The 23,942-nt window shown below is 53.9% G+C and overlaps 1 protein-coding gene across 3 annotated transcripts in view; it reads left to right on the top strand.

Moving 5' to 3' along the window:
• Positions 1 to 21,735, top strand: part of HS3ST4 (heparan sulfate-glucosamine 3-sulfotransferase 4) — a 388,551-nt gene extending 366,816 nt beyond the window's left edge. For 2 of the 3 annotated variants that reach the window (XM_082714706.1, XM_082714708.1), the window contains exon 2: positions 21,048 to 21,735. In XM_082714706.1, the coding sequence (XP_082570832.1) occupies positions 21,048 to 21,684 (637 nt within the window). In that variant the 3' untranslated portion in view covers positions 21,685 to 21,735. The remainder of the gene's footprint in view (positions 1 to 21,047) is intronic. The other variant, XM_082714707.1, reaches the window with a different exon arrangement.
• The last annotated feature ends 2,207 nt before the right edge of the window (positions 21,736 to 23,942 follow it).

The raw sequence follows: 23,942 nt of genomic DNA, 5'->3' as shown, positions 1-23,942 counted from the left end.
CTGGGAAAATATGCACAGCCTCACTGAAAGAGACTAGGGACAGTGTACCTCTTTGATAGCGATGAGATAGAACGTTTTGAAAAAAAGTGGGCAGAAAATCCCAGTCCTGTGGCTAGAACCCAAATAGTGGAAATGGAGGAAAGACAGGATCTCCCAGCAGCGTTTAAGTGTGACAGGGACTCTGGCAGAGGCCATCTCTATTTCTGGGCTCCATCTGCTGGGGTCACTGGGAGTGCTGACATTCTTATCCTGAGTGAGATGTACTTCTCATCTGGCAGTTGGAGGCCCAATGGAAAACAGCTATCATTGGCAATTTTCCTTTATCAAAAAGGAGATCTAAGACTCACAGTCCAGGGTAGGCAGAGTCGGGGGCTGATGTCTCATCTGAAGCCCAATGGGGGGGGATGGCTCCCCAAATTGTGTGGTGGTTGGCAGGGTTCAGTTCCATGTGGACTGTTGACTGAGGATCTCAGCTTCTTGTGGCTGTTGACTTGAGTGTGTCCTCTGTTTCTTGACAAAGAGACCACTCCCTATGATGGCTTGCTTCCTTGAACCCAGTAAGAGCCAGTAGAGAGGGTCTACTAACAAGATGGGAGTTACCGTGTATTGCAATGATGTATGGAAGTGATATCACATCCCCATGGCCAAATCCTGTTGATTGGAATCAAGTCCCTGGTCTTGGTCATGCTCAGTGTGTGGACATTACACAAAGGCATAAATATCAGGAGTTGGGATGACCAGGAGCTGTCCTAGAGCCAGTCTGCCCAGCAGTTGTAATTGTTTTTCGATTCAAGGTAGTCACATACAATTTCTGTTTTCAACAGATTTATTAAATCAACTAAGGATGAAATTCATTTAAAGAAAAATATTGAATCCATGATAACAAGAATGTTAGTGGATATCCAGAAATAGCAGCATGAGGTCCAGAGATTGAGAGATACTCAAGGTTATCAGGATGTGTGAATCACAGTGCTTTTTCACTCATTCACTTATTGGTTCATTCATTTATCTGCCTGTATTAGGGATCTCCAGAGAAATAGAACCAGCAGGGGATGGGATAGTAGATAGATACATAGACGGACGGACAGATAGATACACAGATATAGAGACTGGGGCGGGGGCGAGATCTTTTATAGGAATTGGCTTTTGGGATTACGAAGACCAAAAAATCCCATGATCTGCCAACCCGTGTCTAACTGGTTCTGCTTTAGGGGCAGAACCAGAAAAGTGAGTGGTATAATTTAGTCTAAGCCTGAAGAACTGAGAACCAGGGGAACTGGTGGTGTAAGTCCCAGTCTGAGTGTGGAGGCTGGATGACCAGGTCTGAGAGCAAAAGACAGACAAAATGAGCAGATTTGGCTTCCTCTGCCTGCATTGGTGAGGGCAGATCTTCTTTGCTCTGTCATTGCTCATCCTGCCCAGAAACACCCTCCCAGACACACCCAGAACTAACGCTTTACCCTCTGCCTGAGCATCCCTTAGTCCAGTCATGGTGATGCATACATTTACTAAGCATCACATCTGTCCATGGGTCTGTTCATCTGTTTACTCATGGAACCACATCAGTCCCGGTTCCTTCCCTGCCCTGTCCTCTGGGGTAGCAGAGATGGGACAGATGTGCTGTTGTCTTTCAAGGGATTTGGTTTACTGATATGTTTCTAAATCCTGGCTGCTCATTAGAATCCCCTGGAGGGCTTTTAGATCATACCAATGGCCGGACACCATCTTAGACCATTTGAGTCGGAACCCCCCCGTTGTGGGCGCCCAAGGACTTTGAATGTTCCTCCAGAGTTGGGGTCACTGGTGTGGTGACTTTGTGGCTTTGGTCCATTTGCCATAGAACTCGCAGAGAAGATTTTGGAGATACTGTGAGCAAGCCCCACAGCCACAAACCAACCAGAGAGTGCTACTTGTTTCTTCTCCAGAGAATGGAGCTTCCGGGGAGGTGGTTGACTTAGAGGAGGGAACAGACCGAGCCCCGCACTGAGCTCCAGTCCCTAGTCTTCATCCTTGAGTTCCTCCCTGACTCCAGCTCTAGATCTGACCCATCAGTTCAGACCCCACTCTTCCTCTGCTTGACCCTTCCAGAGGCTGGAGATGGGTGATTCCATAGTACACGTGCTTTTCATGGTAGAGGTCTCGCCGTGTCTATCTGCTTCTGCTTTAGGGGCAAGGGTTGGCATCAACATCTTCAGTGGGCAAGGCTTCTAAGCCTTTCCCACTTTGTCACCAGCTGGTGGCCAGAAGATGGAAACCTGCCTAGCATCAGATTAAACCTTCTGGCACCTCCCTTGTCCTGCTCTGGCCTCTTGGGGTGCAAGAAATGGGTGTATATGTGAGTGAAAACGTGAATGTGCATATCCAAGAAGCCCATTCATTTATTCCTTGTTTATTAACCACCTATTACGTACCATGCTCTATGAGAGATAGATAGACAGCCTAAAGAATAAGACACAATTCTGCCATCATGAGGCTTAATTCCAGCTGGGGAGATACCAGCCATCCTGTGAACCATGTAAGCAAAGTAGATAATTGTAGGTCTTGACCAATGTCAGAAAGTGCAGTGAAGAAAAAGCAGGAGTGAGATAGAAAGGGACTCGGGACTGGCATTATTTTTGGTAGAATGACCAGGGAAGCCTCTCTGACAGAGAACTTTTAAGTGGTAAGTAGATGTCCCAGCCAGCATCGCTGATGGACCAGACCAGCACCGTCAGATAGAATGTTATGTGATCCTGGAACATACTCTGTCTGCACCTCGAGGGCAGCAGCCACGGGCCTTTCATAGCTACTGAACACTGAGGACTTGCATCTTTGACTTTTTTAAAGTCCAATGTAGGGCCCAAACTCATGACCCTGAGAACAAGACTTAAGCTGAAATCAAGAGTCGGATGCTTAACCGACTGAGCTACCCAGGTGTCCCCAACTTTATTTAGTTTTAGTTAATTTCCACTGCAGTAGCTACGTGGGGCTGGCGGCTTCTGCACTGGACAGCTCAGCACCAGACGCTTAATCCAAGTCCGGAATAGTGAGAAGAAGCCCGCTATGCAGGGACTTGGGGAAGCAGCGAGAGAGGATGAGGACAGAGCCAGCGCAGAAGGGCAGGGAATCTGGAGTGCTGGGGATGAGAGAGGGCCGGCAGTGCTAGGACCGTGAGCAAATGGGATTGAATGCAGAGACATATAGAGTCTTAGAGACCACAAAGAGGGGAGTGAGTTTTTTTTTGTTAATAGAATGAGAGTTGATCAAAATGATTTCAACAGAGGAATGATATAACAACAAGGATAAAAATCATAGCTAAAATTCATATGGATTTATGAAGTGGGCTTGTGTTTCATTCCATGCATGATCCTCAATAGGGTCGATGAAATACTTTTGTTCTCACTGAAATCTCCGTTTGTAGCTGGGGAAACTAAGGCACACAGAGGTTGAATGCTGTGCAGTACCGTCTGCAAGGGGCGGAGTTCGTATCCGAAGCCGGGCACGTGGTTCCAGAGTCCACTGTGTTCACCACCGTGCCATATTCCTTCCCTCTCGGCCAACATAAGCTTTGGAAAACTCACTCCCACTCAGTGTGGCTGAGAGGCCAGGACTGTGGGCTCCGGGAACGCCGGAGGACTGGTGGGAAGGACAGCTTCAGTTTTAAAATCCGTTTTAGAAGCGGAGGCCGCAGACAGGGCTGTCTAAGGGATTGGGCTGCTGAGGGATGAGTGAGGGGAGGAAGCAGGTCTGGGGCTGAGCCGGGGGGCGGGGCGGGGGCTTTCCTGACCGGAGGGAGTCGGGGTGCGGCCCACCGGGCCGGTGGGCTGGTGGCAGCTGCTGCCGCGGGACCTGCTGGGGCGGCATCGGAGGAAATTCGGTGCCTCTGTTCAGGCACATTTTCCTCCCTCCCTTCCTGTATTTTTCCTTTCCTTATTTCCACCCGGCTCCCTCCTCCTCCTCCCGTCATTCCTGGCCTTGCCCCGTCCTCCAGCAAACACTCACTGACGGCTGGATTCCCACCTGTGTGACATACGGGGACACGGCCCCACACGACAGCGCCAAATCGGCCTTCTACTTTGGACCTTGTTCGCTTCTGGAGGACAGTCTTTACAGGGTGGGAGAAAATAAACATAAACGAGATAATTTCAGATAAAAAATAAATAAATAAGCCGGGGCGCCTGGGTGGCTCAGCGGGTTAAACCTCTGCCTTCGGCTCAGGTCATGATCTCGGGGTCCTGGGATCAAGCCCCGCATCAGGCTCTCTGCTCAGCAGGGAGCCTGCTTCCTCCTCTCTCTCTCTGCCTGCTTGTGATCTCTGCCTGTCAAATAAATAAATAAATAAAATCTTTAACAATAAATAAATAAATAGATAAACCGGATGATGCGAACGAAAGTGGCTGGCATGAAGGAGAGTAGTTTGAGCTGGTGCCTGGGGAAGGGGGTTATGCTGAGTGCGTGATGTCTAAGCCCAAACCTGAATAAGTAGGAGTCAGTTATAGGAGTATGTAGGTGTGTGTGTGTGTGTGTGTGTGTGTGTGTGTGAGAGAGAGAGAGAGAGAGAGAGAGAGAGAGACAGGCAGAGAGGCAGAAAGAGACCCTGCAGGGGACTAGTGTGCAGGAATGACTGATAATGTAAGAATCTGCCCTCCTCATACTAGAGTCTATGCATGTTTGTGTATATCTTTTTTTAAAAGATTTTATTTATTTATTTGGGAGAGAGACCCCATGAGCTGGGGGGAGGGGCAGAGGGAGAGGGAGAAGCAGGCTTCCCTCTGGGCAGGGAGCCCAATGCCGGGCTTGATCCCAGGACCCCAGATCATGACCTGAGCCGAAGGCAGACGCCTAACCGGCAGAGCCACCAGGCGCCCTGTTGGCGTACCTCTCTCTAGGTGTATGCGGGTCTTCCTTCCTATCTGTCATTTCTCCATCTGCTGTATGATCAGATTGATTGGTTGGAAAATCTGTTTAGTATTTCGTGCACCCCAAGCTGTGAAAGTCGGATCTAAATACAGGCACAGTGGGAAGCACTAATTAATTTATGATTGTACTTATCATCATTGAAGCTGGAGATCTTGATGTGGGGCTGCAGCTTCAGAGGAGAGATCTCAAGGACAACATGGAAGGCTCTGACCGAGGCGCTTGGAGAGGAGGCTGGCTGCCCTCCCGTCCAGGCCCGGCGCCGGGCAAAGGGGGCTTCTGGGCTGCGTTCTTGTCACCAAGAGGACAAGTTGCCTTCAGCAACCTCTCTTAGTCGCAGGCAAGTGCTTTGAGTGTTACCCCTCTAGCTGACCAGGTTCCTCGGATCAGTAGGAAGGAGCATGGACGTGTTATGTGCAAAAGCCAAGTTCATTTTAAGGATGCACGCGATGTAAACATGGGGTGATCTCATCACGCGCACGGGTCCTAGGTGGCTTCTCTGAGAATGTGTAGCACACGGGCTTCGTGCAGAATCAGCAGCACTCAGCAGCACTTGTGTGGGTCTCTGGGTCCGAAGGTCAAGCCCTGTGTCGGGCCCAGCGCGGAGTCGGCTTGGGGTTCCCTTCCTTTGTCCCTGTCCCCACTCGGGCTCTCAAATAAATACATTCGTTAAATAAACAAACAAAAGGGCCCTAATCGCATTCATGAGAACCTCGCCCTCATTACTAACTGCTTCCCAAAGGCCACCCCCCCAACACCATCACACTGGCTGTGAGGGACAAGTGCATGAATTGGGGGGGCCGGGGAACACAGACATTCTATCTACAGCAGCCTCATAAAGCACCAGCCCTTTTAATCCTCATAAAACAGGCTCTGCAGTGGGTCTTACTTATGATCTCCACCGTACAGTGAGGAATTGGAGGTCTTCCAGAGTCTTTTAGAGGCAGGACGGCAGAACCAGACTCCTGGAAGGCAGGTGGCAGGTGCGTCTGCTGCCAGCAGCTTGGGGGACGTTCCCTGTAGGGACAGCACCAGGCTCAGGAGGCCCAGCCACAAACCGACAATTCAGTGGTACTCTAGGCAAGCAGGTGATGATGGGACCTCCAAGGGCTCAGGTGAGAGTCTTGAGAAGCAGGTGGAACAAAGCAAGGGGTGGTCCCAGGAAAGGCAAGACCGGAATGAAAACCTGGCGTACGGGTCCCCACCTTCACAGAGCGCAGCGTCTCGGTCACTCTGGGTTGCGGCGGCCCGCACGGCTAGAGGCCGCATAGGGGAGGCATAGCAAGGGGGGCTTGGATCGGCATCAGGATGCCGGTGAGCAGGAAGGAGGCTGGCAGCCTCCCAGGGGCAGGGCTGAGCCGTCGCACAGCTGGGAGCGCAGGGGGAGGCGGGGAGACTTGGCAGGCAGCCTTCCCGGGAGGACCCCCTCTCCTGTCACCGTCTGTTAAAATCGCGCGTGCGGGGCCCCAGTGCAGACACGCTGACACCTCCGTAATCATCATTTAATGGTGGCACCTGCCCTTTGAAACGCTGAGCCCGAGGAAAGAAAATACCATAAAACAGCCGGTGGAGGTTGGTACGTGAGGACCTGCCGTGGGGCGCTTTTGAACGTGTGTGAATAGCGTGGCGGAGAGGGGCGCTCTGGGCGGAAACCGCGGGCAGGGGCAGGTGAAGTGTGCTCCCGAAGCTCACGGATTCAAAGTCGGGGAACATCTCGTCTTAGAACCTCCGGGGCGGGATGGTCCAATAATAAAAGAGGGAGCGCTGGAGGGGCGGCTGTGAGGCAGGGGAGCTGCTGGAAGCCGAGGTCATAGGCAGACAGTGGTTTAGACTTCAGAACCGTGCCTCCAACCCACGGGCGTGAGGGGTATTACAAAGGACTTCCCTGTCCCTGTAGATGCCACATATGAAGTAGAAACCAGATCAATAAAAATCTCATATAAACACACACGCACGCACGCATCAAGCTGAATCATTTTAAAGGATTGCTTTCTGTCCATATATGTTCTCTAGATCAAACCATTTGAACAAGTTCACTTCCGTCCCATGGTGGGCTCATGGGTGCCAAAGACGGGTGGTGGCGCTGCAGAAGTCCGGGACAACAGGGAGAGAGAGAAGGGCATCCAACAGGTCTTTGGGGCATATATCCCAGTGAATTACTAGAGTTTTTTTTCTCTTTGCCACCCTGAGGTGCCCAACCACTTTGGGAAGCCACAGTGCCAGGCAGAACCTGGCCACTTTGGGGGGCCACCCCTCATTGTTTCCTTGCGAGGTGGGTTTCAGTGCCTGCGTCATCATTTTATGTAGGGGTGCATCTGTTGGGCACCCCTACATACAGATAAGGAGTTGGGGCAGGGCCTTTGTCTTACGCTGGCTCACCAAACAGATTTGTTCCGCACCCACTGTGTGCTGCCTTCCACTAGCAGCAAGCAGCGCTAGGTACTGTTTCTCTCTGCCAGGATGCCTGATCACCTCTTCCTGTGAGCGAGTAGATGTCACTCCCATTGAAAGAAGGTGGAACTGGGGATCAAAGACGATGGGTTTGCTCAGAGCAGGTGTGGTTTAGAGATGGAACCCCGAAGTGAAGCCCTTGGCCACCCCTTTTCGTCAGGATGAGCATGCACTTAGCAAAGCTTCTGAAGGAAGGTGAGTGGGGAGGGCTGGGGTTCAGCGGATCCTCCACCAGTGATTCCCAACCCGAAACTCACGCACGTCTGTGAGTTCTCAGAGACAAGGACAGACCTCTTAAACTATTCTTATTATTTCAAAAAAAAATGCCCACTTCTTTGGGGCAAGATCTTGCTCTTGGTTTTATTTCCCGATTCTAGCACAGTGTCTGGCAACACACAAATGGAGAGTTTTCTTTTGCTTTTTGGCTAAAATTTGTTTCAATACGGTGATCTTGGCTTTCTTCAGTGAAGAAACACTAATTGTGTATGACTCTGATACAGGAAATAGTATGCTTGTTATTACTTGGATAAGTAGGTTCCAAAACTCAGATCCAGGGCAGAGAAACAGCTATAGGATAAGAGATCAATATGGAAATCCAAGGGAAGGGCGCCTGGGTGACTCAGTTGCTTAAGCAACTGCCTTCGGCTCAGGTCATGATCCCGGAGTCACAGGATCGAGTCCCGCATCAGGCTCCCAGCTCCATGGGGAGTCTGCCTCTCCTTCTGACCTTCTCCTCGCTCATGCTCTCTCTCACTTTCTCTCTCTCTCTCTCTCTCTCTCAAATAAATAAAATCTAAAGAAAAAGAAATCCAAGGGAAGACCTTCAAACCTCTCGGATAGACTGGCATTTCTCCACCCCCTGCAGAGGCAGTTGTCACGCCTAGGACACACAGTCTTCTTCCGAGCTCCAGGGAAGAGCTCGGAGCCCTCACTCTGCCAAGCCAGTTTCTCTTTGGGGCTTGATCCAAAAACACGCATGGTGGGACCTTAATAATCCATGTGACCAACTCCCGTCTACTGAGGGAGTGAAAACACCATTAAAACACACTAAACAAACAAACAACAAAAAACCGTGGCGTCGTCTCACTCATGGGGGAGACTGACGACCTCTGAAAGCCCGTGTGTCAGCCTGCAGTCCAACTGGAACTGGCCGGAAAGGGGTCTTCCTTTGTTCAGTTTGGGTTTGTCTTGAGTCTCAGGCCCCAAAAGGACTTAGTGCATGTGGTGTCATTCACTTTTGATCTTCGGGGACAAGTGGTACCCCATGTGGTTCACGGCACTTGGCAGTCCCCAAAGGGAGAAAGGAGCATCTGTTCCCAAGTAATTCTCCTCTGGGAGTGGAACATGTTCTCCTAGCCCCTTGCTTCCCCTTTCTGGTTCCTGGTGTCTGTGGACATCCTACTCTCACCTTATTTATGTGTGATGATGTCATCAAAAACGTGTCCCGTAGGACCCTGGGCTGCCTTCCAAAACACGTCACAGGTGGCTCTGAATAATGACCAGTAGAGGACTTTTGTTCAGACTCGTCATATGGGTTTCAAGTCAAGTTTAATTTGTATTAGAATAAAAACCTTTCTTGAAACCCAAGGACCAAGGGACGTGTGTGTGTGGGGGGGTGATTGGTGTGTGGGGGGGTGAGGGTAGAAATGAATTCCCTGCCTTTTCTTCCAGATGAGTCTCCCAGGGCAAAAACCAAAATAAACCAAAATTAACCAAACCAAAAACCAAAAATAAACCAAAAACCAGGCTAATTTCTCCATAGGTCACTGTAGCTCGTCAATTATTAATAGATCATCCATCCCCATCTGCTTGGAGTCCCATAATCGCAGTCCCAAGGCCCTCAAGTTTAGCGAATGGCCGCCAGTCGTGTGACATTGGGAATATCAAAGCCATTAGGAGGAAGTTCCTTAAAATTTCTCTCCCAAATCCTACCCATGTCCCACCGCATCTCAAGACCTTATCAACTGTTACGCTGGCGTTCTCTCTGGGTAAGCATGCCTACTGGACCTTCATTTCGCCACTGGAGGTTGATAGCCTATGCCCTGCTCCAGGCTCTAGCTCCACACTGGACTGTCCACTCCTTATCGTATTTAAGAGTGGTGAGGACCACAGGCTCCGCTGGGTTTCAAATCCCAACCCTGCCACAGAGAAGCTGTGTGATCTTGGTGAAGGCACGGAACTTTTCTGGGCCTCAGTTGGTTCACTGAGAACATGGGGAACAAGGGGGATCGGCCCTCTCTTCCTGCTTCAGTATCGCTTATGCTCTTACTGCCTCCCTGACAAAGACCATCCTGAACCTTCTAATCCTAGAACAGCTGCGCCTGCCTGGCCCAAACTTGAAAACAACAAAAATGCCTAAGACCTGGGTTTGCTCCCCCCACTCCCAACCATGTGGCCATGTGCCATTTAAAACTTTCCCCGTTTTTATTTCCTGGTGACTTAAGTTCTTTGTGTATCTTCAAACCCTCCTTCCTCCTTCTTCCTCCTCCTCCTAACTCACTCCGTCCTTCCTTCTTGTCTTTATTTCCGCCCTCCTCTCTGATCTCCGGCATTCCTTGCTACTTCTCTTCCTCCTCCCTTCCTCTCCTCTGCCCGCACCTCCCGTCTCCTCCTCCTCCTCCCCACCCCCGTGGGCCTGCGGGAGTAAAGCCAAGACTTGGTGGGGATCTCTCGGTGAGGAAGGAGACATCTGCCCACAACCGAGAGGTCGCATCTGAACCACAGACCAAACTTGGCTATCGAGACCTTTCCTTCAAAGAACTTCCCGTCGGTCCACGGGAGGGCAGGTCCCAGGCAGGCTTAGTCATCAGTGTATACCCATCACCTAGTGCATAACAAGCACCAGTAAATACCCGATAGGATTAACGCAAGGAGTGTTACTAACATAGTCCTGTTTCATGGTCAGGTCCAGAGAGAAAATCCCTGTCCTCAATTCATTCAGCAAGCTAGTTGTTAAGTCTGAGCTATAACTCAAGATCCCTGCTTTCTGGGCTTCAACTTGACGGATAGGCATTTGGCCCCAGGGCAGCCTGCTTTTCTTGGGTCTTTATATAAGACTGGTAGTTTCCAAATGGTTTGAATATCCGCTTTCAGAGATTTCCAGGATTCCTGAATCTGGGCTTAAAAAGCACAGTGGACTTCCCAAGAGAACTGGGCAGCACATAGTCTGGCCTGTGTGTCCTGGGACAGGGTTCTCGGTCACCCTGGCTCTCCAGGTACACATCTCTCTAGCGGGTTCCGAGAATCCTATAGTATTTATGAGTTTTAAGCAGGACAACGTGGGGAAGCACTTTGTTTGGGGCTTGGCAAGCAGTGGGAGTCGATTGACTTCCTAAGTGAGTTCTTCCCCCAATGCGGAAGAAGTAGCCCTACCTCGTGCCCTTGCTCTAACCACCGTTCTCTTGGGTTACAGTTCATCAGGAGGGCTCAGAAAATATTGCTAATTTATGCGCCATTTGTTCCCCAGGAAAATGCATTTGGGAACGTGTGAGCTGCTCACATATCTCCAATTCAGGCAAGCCGAAGGCAAGCTTTGCCACTGACCCTTCCAGAGAGAATGGGCACTTTATATCTAACACGGGTGATTGCTTTCTCCCTCGGCGTTCATGATGGTATCCATGTGCTTCAATTGAGGAGTCCCCAGAGAGAGATATCACAAATTGAACGATGTAGCTTGATCTGGCAAGAATTTCTGGGGATTCTGGCCTGGGTTTCTGTAACTCCCAGTGGGAAGTCAGTGACAGCCCACCTTTACAACATAACATAATGAGGCTCAGTTTAACATTCAGCTTTGCCACCCAAGTGACCTTGGGCCAGTCCTGTAACCTTGCCTAGTCTCTCTAGTTGCGTTAAGCATGGTCAGGCAACTGCGAGGAGGTCGGGCTGTCTGTGGTGCGAGACAGATCTGGGACGGAATTTCAACGCCACTTTTGTGACTTTGGGCAAACAAATCCATTTCGCCGGGCCTCAGTTCCTGGATCTCTAGAATGGGAAGAACAGGTGCGTCACCTTAAGAGAGGTGTTGAAATGTTCACAGCTAACGTGTTGAGAACCTTCTCCATATAAGGGACTCTGTTCGATGTGAACTTACTTCATCTTCATAAAATGCCTCTGAGATGGATCTCAGTAGTGCGATGCCCGCTTTCCAGATAATGAGACTGAGACACAGATCACCAGGGTTAAGTCATTCCCCCAGGGTCACACAGCTAATAAGTAAGTGGATCCAGACTCGGAAGGTCTGGAGTCTGCGCGCTTAACCAGCGAGGCTGGAGAGTCCAGTGACTTGAAAGTGCTTAGAGAAGTGGGTCCAGCATCAGACTTTGGGTTCAGATCACAAAGCACAGCCGGGAGCGAGCCCTCCGTGACTGGTATGTGGTAACTTTGGTTATCGGTGTCTCTGGAGAGGCCCCCGGGCGCTGACCTGCGCTCACACTGGGCTTGTGCTCTGCAAAGCAGCCCCCACCTCCAGCAGGAGTGGGGCGGGGAGGGCGAGCACGTTGGATGGCGGCTTATAAACACTGGGGGCTCTGAGAGCAGATGTGTGATCTCGCAGAACGCTTCTCGCTTTAGGACTGTGTGTTGACGTTGATGTCACGGCTGCTCTGAGCACCCCAGATACTGTTAACGAGCTGTTCCAAGCCCAGATGCGGTGTTTTCTCACCATATGGTCCACACGGCAGTGCATGGTCTTTCAGGCAAGGATGGCACAGAACGCACTCAATGCCGAGCCCTCCATGCGTGGAAAACCTACTTAGAGGGGCCGTGCCCTCCGAGCTGCGCCCCAGTCCTCACATCCAGGGATCAGGCTTTCCTGGTCCATTCATGGATTCATCCGCCGACCCCACACAGGGAGGGCGCGGCTGCCGTATGTGGCGGGCCCTGGGTTAGACCTGAGGGATTCGGGGGCGAACTGAACGTTGTCTGCAGCTTTGAGGGACTGAGACTTAGCCATGAAGGGCTGGGGGACAAATCCTGTTACCACCGTGTGCTAAGGTCTATGACACCGGTAGTTAGCAAGGACTATGGCAATGAAAAGGAATTTGGGAAGGAAGGAAGGACGGACGGACGGACGGACTATAACTGGTGTGGAATCCGTTTCGGGAAGGGGGAGGGCTACTTCCCAGAGGCAGAACAGATTGCCCATACTGCCCATGAGATGGTCTCACCGCGTGTGCCCCCGTGCTAGACCCCTCTGCTCCCCTCTGCCTTCCCCGGCACCCCCCTCTCGCTCCCTGTGGCACTGAGCACGGCGCGGGGCACTCACTGGCCATCTCCCCCGAGATGCTTCAGGTAGAGATGAGAGATCCCTCACGTGTCTTGACAGACTGTAGCAATTAGCCGGAGTGACGGAGGTGACTGAGAAAGGCGCCCATCGTGAAGACCCAGCGCGGAGGTCTAAGAAGAGACGTGAACGGCAGAGAACAAATGAGGAAAACCCAGCAGCTGCTCTGGCACTAAAGGAAAAATAAACATGAAATAAGCAAACAACCGTATATGTGAAACCGTAAAAATCTGGTTAGGGCCCTGTACAAGTACCTATCTTCAGGTATTTTGGGCATCAAAATGCCTTGCTTGCTTAATATTCTCATAATGCGGCATGAGTTTTATACTAAGAGACTGTATCTCTCCAGCTGAAACAGAAGTGGGACATGAGCCTGTTCCTTGAACTTGGGCTGCATTCGTCTGTCAGCAGCCTCCAGGTCAGGACGTGTGGTTGGTGGCGCGGGCGTGAGCGAGAACACCCCTTATTCCAGGTCAGGACGTGTGGTTGGTGGCACGGGCGTGAGCGAGAACACCCCTTACCCCTCCCCCCGTTCTTTCTTCCGGTTGTTCAGTTTCGGGCCATGTGGTCAAATAGGAGTATTTCTTCCTTGTTTTTCTCTGAGCATTGCCATGCCGAAGGTCTTGTGGACCTGATGTAGGTTTTAAAGACTCTGGCGTTCCCCGGGTACCCTGCTAAGTGGTTTACCTGTGCTACAACATCTGATCTTCGTGCTAATCCCAGAAGGGAGGGACTTGGCTTAGCTCTGTTTTTTTTTGAGATGAGAAACCTGGGGCTCCTTGTGGGGTAAGGACACGTTCTAGAGGGCTTCCAGACTTCAGAGTAAATTCAGGTTGTGTCAACTTCTCTGTGGCAGGCGTAGTCAGGAAGTCCTACACATCTGACCCCGAAAGGCTCTGCGTTCCCGAGCCCTGCCCCTCCAAATGAGACGGTTCAAATCTGGCGAGAGCCAAACAGGCACGTGGAGATGTTCAGACCACTTGGGAGAGTATGTGAGTCCAAGATGGGCATGACTACGGCTGGGGTGATCGCTTTGATCGGAAGACTTCTGGCCGTCCCACCCTTACACGACAACCACAGCCGACTCTCTGTGAAGCTCTCTACCAGGCAGATTCCTCTTGCTGAATAAGAGTGCTTGCCAAGAAGGCTCAAAACCCAGTAGCAATTAATTATTGACAGAGCATGTGAATTAGAGATAAAAGAAAAGTCATTTTTTCTCCACACACGCGATAGTAAATAAATTTAATTATGGTGCGGGAAGCTAAGGGATCTTCGTCTGAATTAAGTTTTATTAGCTGAGACATTTAAAAGCATGTCATCACAACAAAGAGGTCTTGTGTAATCCTAAATAGACCACTTTGGTGCAGGGCTCAGAAGTGCACAGATTTAATGGAGCACATGGTGGCAGATGGCCGCTTACCAACAGGTACAACACGTTTGTCGGCGATTAACTTCGGTCTACCTGTGCCTGTAGCAGGTTGACTGTGTCCTAGGATCCCCAGCCTCTTTTAGCACTGATAGGCCTGTCACATTGGGACTGGGGGGCAACAGCATCAAGATCCCTTTAATGACTGGAGGCTCCCAAACGGGACCAAGGCCACTCTGAAGGGGACACAGACGGAGGGGCAGGCGTGGGGATGCACGCTGGGGAAGGACACCGAGAGACGTGGTGTGTGATCGGCCACAGGCTCCCTGGGCAAGCTCGGGAGGAGCTGTTACAGAACGTGGACTGGATCCGGGCCAAAAAAAACGAGCGACACGTGGAGACCTTGGAGGACCAGAGGCTTATTTCACGCTAGCGGGTTCAGAAGAGCGTCCTCTCTCGGACTGAGCCCCGAGCACAGGCAAGAGGGGTACTTGATACATGTTTCCTGCCCTATCTGTGTCACTCTTAGGGCTGGCCGGTGAAGCAAGGGGAAGTGTGCAGTGGCCCTGGGGCCGGGACTGGGATGCCCCTTATGGATGGGCCAGCCTTATCACTGCCCCCTGGGTGCCGCTTAGACACCTGGTTGAGAGGGCGAGATCTTCATTATTTACGGGGCGGTAGGGAGTGAGGAGCAACAGAGTCTGACCTTGGCGGTCTGTGCAGCGAGGAACCTGGTGAGGACGTTGAAAACACAAGGACCAAATGCCGCTGTGAGGAGGAGCGGGAGGAGGGGGCCGACGAGGGGGCCGGACCCCGGGACCCCTGTGAGAGGGAACCCCACAGTCGCGTGCTGGAGTGCCCCCCCCAGGACTCACTCCTTCCTGCCCCTGGGTCGGAGTTTCGGGGACCCCCCCGCAGGGCCGGGCTGAGCGAGGCCGGGAACACCGCCCTGAGCTGCTGAGCTGCCCCCGGTACAGAAGCCCTGACATTTCCAGGCCGGTGGCGCCCAGGGCAGCTCCCAACACGGCCAGCAGGTGCACGAGAAGGGGAACGGCCCTGGGGGAGCGTCAGGGCGGCCAGACGTTTCCATGGACGCGGCGTGTGGCTCCGGGGGGACTGAGAGATCTGGCAGGAGGCGGACAGGCCAGCGGGATTGATTCTGGGGGGTGTCCGCGCCCCGCGGCCGGGTCGGGCAGGCTGAAGGCGGCGAGGAGGAGCGACACACCAGGTGGCAGAAGACCGGGCCTGGCCGGGGTGGGCGAAGCCGTAGTGAAACGCACTTAGCATTAGACCGCGGACGGCCAGCGCAAGTGGGGGCCACGACCTTAGCTGGAGGGCGCCGTCGGGGCTAGTCCGTCCCCAGGGGACAGGTAAGGGCAGGACAACACCCTAGGGTCACCCGATCAACAACAGCATGGCAAGTCTCTGCGGGAAAGCCCAGCCAGAAGGGGCAGCAGTGTAGAGTCCGACCCCGGGAGGAGGGACATGGTGCCGGTGGGAACCCCGGACCAGGCACACAGGGGTCCGTCCGCCGGTGGGGTCTGGTCAGAGGCGAAGCCGCAGCAGGTCTGGGGGCTTTGGCCGGACCTTCCACTGGTGCGGCTTCTCGTCCTCGTGATGGGCTTTTCCACTCTGGAGCGGTGGACCCCGGGGTGACACCAGAGACCTTAAGGACAGAAGGCGTGGTGAGCACCACAGAGTGAGGCGCCGTCCACTGTGGTCCGAGGGGGTCCCTTTTCCTGTCTCTGACCCGGACTGAGTCTCTGGCCTGGAAGGGGTGCACTGGGACACTAAGGAGATTGGGGCCGTTCAGGGGTGCACTGTTGTCATTTATTGGGGGCGGCCCCCGGGGCCTGAAGTTGTCTTTTTCTCTTTATCTCCAATCTGATGTGACTTTTCTGGAAGGCGCCCCAGACACGGAGTTTGGAAGTAGAGTAACCAAGTGTCCCGGGGTGCCATGGACCCGCAGGGGGCCAAGCATAGACCGGCCACGGGATCCTGCAGGATTGCTACATCCTCTGGAAGTCAGACAGCCCCGAGGAGCTTCTGTTGCCTTCTTTGTTGGGGTAGCTTTTCCTGCGGCAGCGAGGAGGGCCCTCTCCCTGTCCACGGCCCGCTGGACAGGCCCAGGAGCAAAGGCGGGGCGGGGTCAGTGTGGACGCTGACCCGCTGGCCTTCACGGCAGGTGCGGGCTCGGACGGAGGCGCAGAGTGCAGCCCGCGGGGCCGACCGTCCCGCTGCGAACGCCTTAGCCTCTAGGACTCAGTGGTCGTGGTCACTGCACAGCCCGCTTCTCGGGCACCTTGTTGTAGGCAACTGCCGCCGTCGCTGAACTGCGTGAGCTCTGGATTCTTCACGGCTCGATCCCGTGATCTGGACGCTCGCGCAGACTCCATCCGTGACTCGGAGCAGCTGTGCTCGGGTCGCCCCTCTTCCGTGGGGAGAAAGGTTGCTGGGGTTAATGTCCTCACCGACTCCAGGGTGACCCGTGGGTTCTCGCAGAGGAGCCCTTGGTGCTGGGCAGGCCGAGAGCTGGGCAGGAAGCGGTGCCCCTGGGTGTTCGTGAGGGTCCAACTGCAGGAGGGAGCTTGAGGTTAAGTTCTTGTCCCAGGCGAGCTTGTCTGCGTCCCAAGTAGGCCTGTGGCTGCGAGCGCCCTGCGGGCTCCGGTCGGTTCCACAGATACGTACATGGCCGGTGTCGGGGCCCAGCAGTCCGGGTGAGTAACCACGCGCTGCTTGATCATGGACACAGAGATTCGAGGGTTTTTCGATGTTTGGGAGGCCCAGGGCTAGAGCCCGGCCCAGGACAGCCTTCATCCCCGTGAGGGCTGGTTCTGCTTTCCAGTCCGGCCGGGGGTTCTCGATTCAGTCCCCCTAAGAGATTACAGCAGGGTGCTGCTCTTGCCGAGAGCCCCGGAATCCAGATGCGGCACAGTCCTGTAGCCCCGCAGGAGTTCTCGTCGGCCCTTTTTCATCTGGGGCTGTGGCAAGGGGGTGATGACTTTTTTCTCTCTTGACCTAGGCTTTTTCCCCCCTTGGGTAAGGAGGAAACCAAGGTAATGGACCTGTTGGCAGATTAGTGTCTTCTTCCCTGAGGCTCAGTATCCCGAGTCTGACAGGAGCCCTCAGAGGGCCTTTGCGCCTTTTGTGCTGTCTTCTTGTGCGTCCCTGGCGAGGAGGAGGTCGTCCACATCCTGGAGGAGGTGCATGGATTTGGGGCCACTGGGTGCAGGGAGACGGCTACCTTGTTGATGGCCCGCAGGTCTCGGGCTGGTCGATGTCCCCTGCTGGCTTCATAATTGGCATAACTGGGGTATTCCTGGCCGACTGGCACTCGATCAGGGTACCTGCGCCTTTAAGTCTGGCCAGATGTTCTCGAATACCAGTCTTAGCTTTTTGTCAGAGGGGGCATTGCCTTTGTCTCTGGGGTAGGGCTCCCGGGATCAGTTAGCAGTGATAGGGGCTGATTCTGGGCGAGTCCAGTTGGGTTGTCTTCAGCCCCTACTGTAGGTGAACCTGAACTCCGGCAGGCCACTTGGCTGGGCCTGGGCGCGGAATAGCCTCCGTTTTTTCTTGGTGTGGTAATCGCTAGTACTAGAGACCTGCTCTCCTTGAGCCTTGGGTTTAATCGGAGGCTGGTATGCCCAGTGGGCTCAAACTTTATCTGAGCCCCAAGCCTGGAGAGTAGATCTCAGCCCAGGAGCGGGGTGGGGTAATCCGGTAGATAAAGGAATCCAGGTCGGACCTTGTGGCCCCCGAATTTACACTGACGAGCCTGGCCCAAGGGCTGCTGTATCCCCCACGTCCCCGTGGCCCAAGGATGGCTGCAGTCCTTTTGCTGAAGGGGCCGCTGGGGAGATGACAGCAGAGTGCTCGGCCCCAGTATGAACCCTGGAAGTCACTGGTTGGCCCCTATTTTTATTTTGACCATCGGCCCCCGGGGCCGAGGCGGCGGCGGCTCAGTTCCCCTCAGTCTTCCCCAAGGCCTATAAGGTCCCCTTGTCTTTACCGGAGGCACATTGATCCTGGCCAAGGAGGCTCTGGCTTTTCCCCCCTTTCCGTGGTTGGGGCCTCTCCGCCTTACAGACCTGCCAACGGGGCCACTCTGAAACCCTTTCCCAGAATGAACAGGTGGCCCGTGTGTCCCTCTGAGGGGGTCGGTGGTGGAGAAAGGTTGATGATACAGCATGGAATGGTCGGCCTGGGCTGTCCTGTCTTTACTGTGCCTCTTGGGGTCTCGCTTCTCTTGGACTGGCATTTGGAGGGTACTTGGCCCGGCTTGGGGTGCAGCCTGGCTGCTGGTCCCAGACAAAGGGGACCCTCTGGGCCTGGAGCACAGTGAGACCAGCGGCAGTGGAGTGTCTGGAACTGGGGGGGCACGTGTAGGAGCCTTCGGGGCGTATGGAGGGGCGGGGTCAGGTTAGCCGTGGGGTCTCCGGCTGGGGTCTGTGGAGCGGGGGCTTCTGCCTGTCTTTCTGGGCCGCTCGGATGAGGCCAGTAAGACCCTGGCCTGTCCCTGCCTGTTGCAAGGGGAGGGTGCTGGGCAATTCCTAGCCAGGAGTCAATGTGCAGAAACTGGTCGTGGTGTCCTGGTTCTCCTGTTACAAGTTGTCACACTCGACGGTCCGTTGGGACATCCAGTGTCCCTTCTGAAGGCCAGCCGACATTAAAGGTGGCCCTTCTAACTCAATTTGCCGGGAGGCATCTTAACGCCATAGTCTCTGAAAACCCCTTCCTGAAACGTTGACCATACAGTCTCGGACCGTAGGTTTCTCTGCCCTGATCCCGTCGTGATGTCCCGGTATGCAGTGGCGCAGACACACACAGAGGGGGGCTGCCCCTGCTGGGACAGACCGGTCAGATGCCCGCCGGTCCGCCCTCCTTGGGGGCCTCTTGGCCATAGCGAGTCCGTGTAAACTGCAGACTGGCACCCCGAAGGGCTCGCCATAGAGCCTATGAGGTCACCAGGGAAGCAGGTCGGGGCCCACTCAGACTCCGTAGTCTCAAGACCGTGGAGCCACAGACTCAGCCCCTCTGACAAGCCGGGTCAAACCGCCCGTCCCCTCACGCAGCCACACCGAAGCCATTACAGTCCGCGCCCCCTCCCCGCCCCCCGGGAGGCCCTGACCTGTGAATTCCTTTCTGTCCTCCCTTTCGGGGGCTTCTGACCTGAAGGACCTCCCTCCCTGGGAAGGCCTGCCTGTGAGACCTTGGAGGTCTCCTGGAGGTGATCGGTCTCCCCCCCCCCCCCCCGACGGGTGGGTCTGACCGGTCCTATGGCCGCGGGCCTTACTGGAATCCGGCGTCGGGACCAGGTCCTCCCCTGCCGAGTCTCCTGGAGTCCACTGGAAACAGTGGCTCGGGGCCCGTCGGAGGCGACCAGGTGGGAGACGCTGAAGATAAGACAGGCCTCGCCTGCTCCGTTCCGACCCCCCGTCCCGACCCCTCGTCCCATCACCGTCACGGCCCCCAGACCAGCGGCAACAATGGGCCGGTGCGGTTGGGTTTCCCGGTCAGGGAGCCAAATGTTACGCAACGCAGACCAGATCCTGGCCAAAAAACTGGAGCGGCCTCGGAGGCCGTGGAAGACCGGAGTTTATTTCACGCTAGCAGGCCCAGAAGAGAGCAATCCCTCACGGCCTGAGCCCGAGCACCAGCAAGGGGGCTGTTAGGTACGTTTTGACGTCCATCTCTGCTACCCGTGTGGCTGCGGCCAGCAGGGCAGGGGAGAGTCTGCAGTGGCCCTGGGGCCGGGACTGGGATTCCCCTGCGGGATCCGTCGGCCCCCTCAGAACACAGATTTTCCTCATCAGAGCAAGGTCAAGAAGAATCCATTTCTAGAACCAGACCCATGCTAGGTGGGTTCACACTGTATGTAGTTCTTGTTCTGAACTTGCTTTAGGATTTTACAGAGGGGAGTGGAAGGACGTGACTGTGCTGGGTCGGGTCATGAAGCTTATCTGGGTCCTGTCTCTGGGCTTCTTTCCTTCACTTGCACAGCGATGGCCTTTGGACCAGGTCAAGGCTCAGCATAGGTTTTCCTAAAGGGCCAGCGAGTAAATACACTTGGTTCTGTGTGTCTTCAAGCCCCTGGTGCAGCTACTCAGCTGCACTGTTGTCACACCGAAGCGACCAGGGACAGTAAGGAAATGTGGCTATGTTCCAGGGGAGGTTTATTTATGGGCATGGAAATCTGAATTTCTTACTTTCATGCATCACAAAATGTTATTATTATGTTGGGTTTTTTTCCCCATCCGTTTAGAGATTAAAAACCAGACTTAGGGGGTGCCTGGGTGGCTCATTGGGTTAAAGCCTCTGCCTTCGGCTCGGGTCATGATCCCGAGGTCCTGGGATCGAGCCCCGCATCGGGCTCTCTGCTCAGCCGGGGAGCCTGCTTCCTCCTCTCTCTCTGCCTGCCTCTCTGCCTGCTTGTGATCTTTGTCTGTCAAATAAATTAAAAAAATAAAAATCTTTAAAAAAAAAAAAAAACCAGACTTAGCATCTAGTCAAGAAAAGAGAGAGAGAGAGAAGCAGGGAGTAGTTGGCCAACCCCTGGTCTAGATAATCTTTGAGTTCTTGGGGCTCTCAAACATTCTCCAAAAGCTGCTACGACACTAGTAATACCCTTGACTTATTAAGCTCTTGCACGTGCCCAATTCTGTGCTAAATGCTTTACAAGTGTTATCTCCCTTAATCCTCATTTTGCAGTGTGAAGCAAGTACTGTCATTACCCTGCTTCAGACATTACACCAAACTCATACACGGAGAAATTAAGAGTGTATCTCGGTTGGACGTAACTAGTAGGAGATAGGGCAGCACTCCAACCCAGGTGTACGAGGTTCCCGAGGATGGCGGCGGAAGCCTTCTGCTGCCTTTCCTGACCAGACCATAATCAGAGCCTTAGTGGGACAGAGTTAGAAAGAATCCTTGGGATTTATCAGCGAATTTTCTGTTGTAGCTGTCCACGCAGCTCCGGCGGTCGCCCGTCGTGCGCGATTGGTCGAAGCGGTTCTGGAGGGGGTGACGGCTCTTTTCCTTTCTCTCCTCTTCCAGAAACGTGATGCCCAAGACTCTGGACGGGCAGGTGACCATGGAGAAGACGCCGAGTTACTTTGTGACCAGCGAGGCCCCCAAGCGCATCCACGCCATGGCCAAGGACATCAAACTGATCGTGGTGGTGAGGAACCCCGTGACCAGGGCCATCTCGGATTACACCCAGACGCTGTCCAAGAAACCCGAGATCCCCACCTTCGAGGTGCTGGCCTTCAAAAACCGGACCCTAGGGCTGATCGACGCCTCCTGGAGCGCCATCCGGATAGGGATCTACGCTCTGCACCTGGAAAACTGGCTCCAGTATTTCCCGCTCTCCCAGATCCTCTTTGTCAGCGGAGAGCGACTCATAGTGGACCCTGCTGGGGAAATGGCCAAAGTCCAGGATTTCCTAGGCCTCAAGCGCGTCGTGACTGAAAAACATTTCTATTTCAACAAAACCAAGGGGTTCCCTTGTCTAAAGAAGCCGGAAGACAGCGGTGCCCCAAGATGCTTAGGCAAGAGCAAAGGTCGGACTCATCCGCGCATCGACCCCGAGGTGATCCACAGACTGCAGAAATTCTACAAACCCTTCAACATGATGTTTTACCAAATGACTGGTCAAGACTTCCAGTGGGAACGGGAAGAGGGTGACAAGTGAAGTCAGAGAAGCAGAGGGAAGGCTAGTGAGGAGTCGAGGAGGCTTCCTCCCGGAGTCCTGAAGCCCCCAGCGGGTCCGCAGCCTCAGCCCCACTGGAGTGCCCAGTAGCTCCCCCCCGCCCCGCCCTCTGGCCCCCGGGATCGCTTCCAGTGCCGCAGGCTTAGGCAAAGGGACGCGTCCCATGCATCCTCGTGGAGGCACTGGGTTTGCCAGGGCAGCGGCATCTGGTTGACCCGATGGCCACCAGGAGCCACAGTTCATTCTTGTCTTCTGCTAATTCTGAAGACAGGTTAAATAGCCGTCAAGGTCAGAGACCATGCCAGGAATGTTTCTTTAAGTGATTAAAAAAAAAAAAGAAAGAAAAGAGGAAGGAAGGTCTACTTTGGCCACTGCAGGAGCCCAAGTCCTAGCCCTGCCTTTGGCACAGCCTCTTCTGTACAAACCTTCGCTTTGGCCTCTCTCCAGAATGCTACTTGTGGCTGAGTGCTCCAGGACTCCCAGGGAGCAAGGTCCCTTTTCTCTGCGATGTCTCTAGCCTCCTCCTTCAAGGTCTCGTCCCACAACCCTTTGACGTCCCTCCTCCCCTATGAAGGCAGAGGCATGCACGGTCCTCACCGGAAAACAAAACAAACAAAAAAAATAAAAGCTGACACCTTTAGAAGCCTTCTTTCCAAGAGCCCTCCAAGGAGGGTCCTGGGCTGTGTGAAGCTTGGCATAGGCCCTCACGAAAGAATCAGGCCTGCGCGCCTGTCCTCGGGGCCGTGTGATTGCCTTTGAGTTCTGAGCGCTGTGGTTGGGAGAGATAAATGTTATTTCGGGGGGTGACCGTGAAGGCCAGACCTTTCGATGGGAGGTCTCCGTAGGTGACGACCCTCAACACCACAGCTCTGAGGAAGGCTTTTGGGGTGGGCTCTGTCCCTTGTGGTCCTGAGAGGCGCAAGGACCAGAGAGTCGGCATGTCTTCCGTTATGGGTAATCCTGAGCAACACAGCCGACAGGGGATCTTGTTTGTCCCGTGTCCCCCTCACGGTCATCTGATGCTTCCCTTACTCTCTTCGGAGATGGCACAATGAGGCAGTGACCGAGTGTCGACCCCCTCCGGGGCCGGTCTTCTCATCCAGCCTGCGGCTGCGGGGGAGGGCCGGGGCTGTCTGCGGACACCCCCACTAAGGGCTGCTGAACCACGTGTCCCTTCCCGTTACTTTGATTTGATTAAAAGGCCGCCTTTGACACCAAGCGCTTGTTCACAGATCTCTAAAACCAGGAACTGTTCCAGTAAATTTGGAAATCTGTATGAGTGGGGGGAGCTAAGTCTGTTCACCTGTCATTAAACTCATTTCTCCTGCTAAATGAAAACTGTGTTGTTATAAAGCTTAATGCAACCCGACTGATGGGCTTCGATGGTGTGTTTGTATGGGTCACCCCCAACCCCCGCCGCACCCTCACATTCCAGGACCATCCCTTCTGCTCCCCGTGTGGCCAGAAAGCCCCAGGTTAGAGAATCTTCCAGGGGCTTCTATCTGCACGGCCAGATAATCCTCCAAACAGCACCAAGGAGGTGACTCGAAGGAGTGCAGCTTTCTCTTAACTCATCCCAGCAAGCGGTGGACGGGTACACTAGACTCAAACAACCTTCCAGATGATTTTTTGTCAGGTAAGAAAGTGGTCTTTGAACCAAAGGCAACGAATATGCCTTCACCACCAAAGCACAAGAAGACACACACAGGCACCCACGAACCCATCTCTTTGAAGGAAGACAGGGCCCGCTGGTTCAGAACAGAGTTCTGGGGGCTGATGGGGGCCTCCTTCCCCTCAGGGGCAGCTGTGGGGTTTCTCGGGCTACAGCTTCCGGACCATCACCCCTGACCACACTTCCCTGTGGAATCCAGAGCTCCGGGACGGAGTTGAGGCACCTGTCCTTTCAAAAACATTCCTACGGGAGCTGGGATTGAGAACAGCTAGAAGCAGGTCTTGCTGTGTCTGTCTTTGCCCCGGCATCTCGGTCTTGCCCTCTTGTGTTCCTATGTGGGGACTGCTCCCAAGAGACGTGGCCCCCAGAGCCACGGCTTCCTGGGACAAACATGGTCTCAGTGGGAACTAGGTAAGGGGTGATCTCACAACGTAGACAGTCAAAGAAGCATCTGGTTCCAAGAAGGCTTTAAAGATATTTTTCTACCAGCTGAGAAGGACCATTACACCAGCCTGGCCTCACCCTCATCTCCTCTAACCCGGGTGGACGCACTCGGCTCAGCCCCTCA

The sequence above is a fragment of the Mustela nivalis genome, assembly GCF_964662115.1.
Source record: "Mustela nivalis genome assembly, chromosome: 19".
Classification (NCBI taxonomy): domain Eukaryota; kingdom Metazoa; phylum Chordata; class Mammalia; order Carnivora; family Mustelidae; genus Mustela; species Mustela nivalis.
This window is presented reverse-complemented; position numbering and strand designations above follow the sequence as displayed.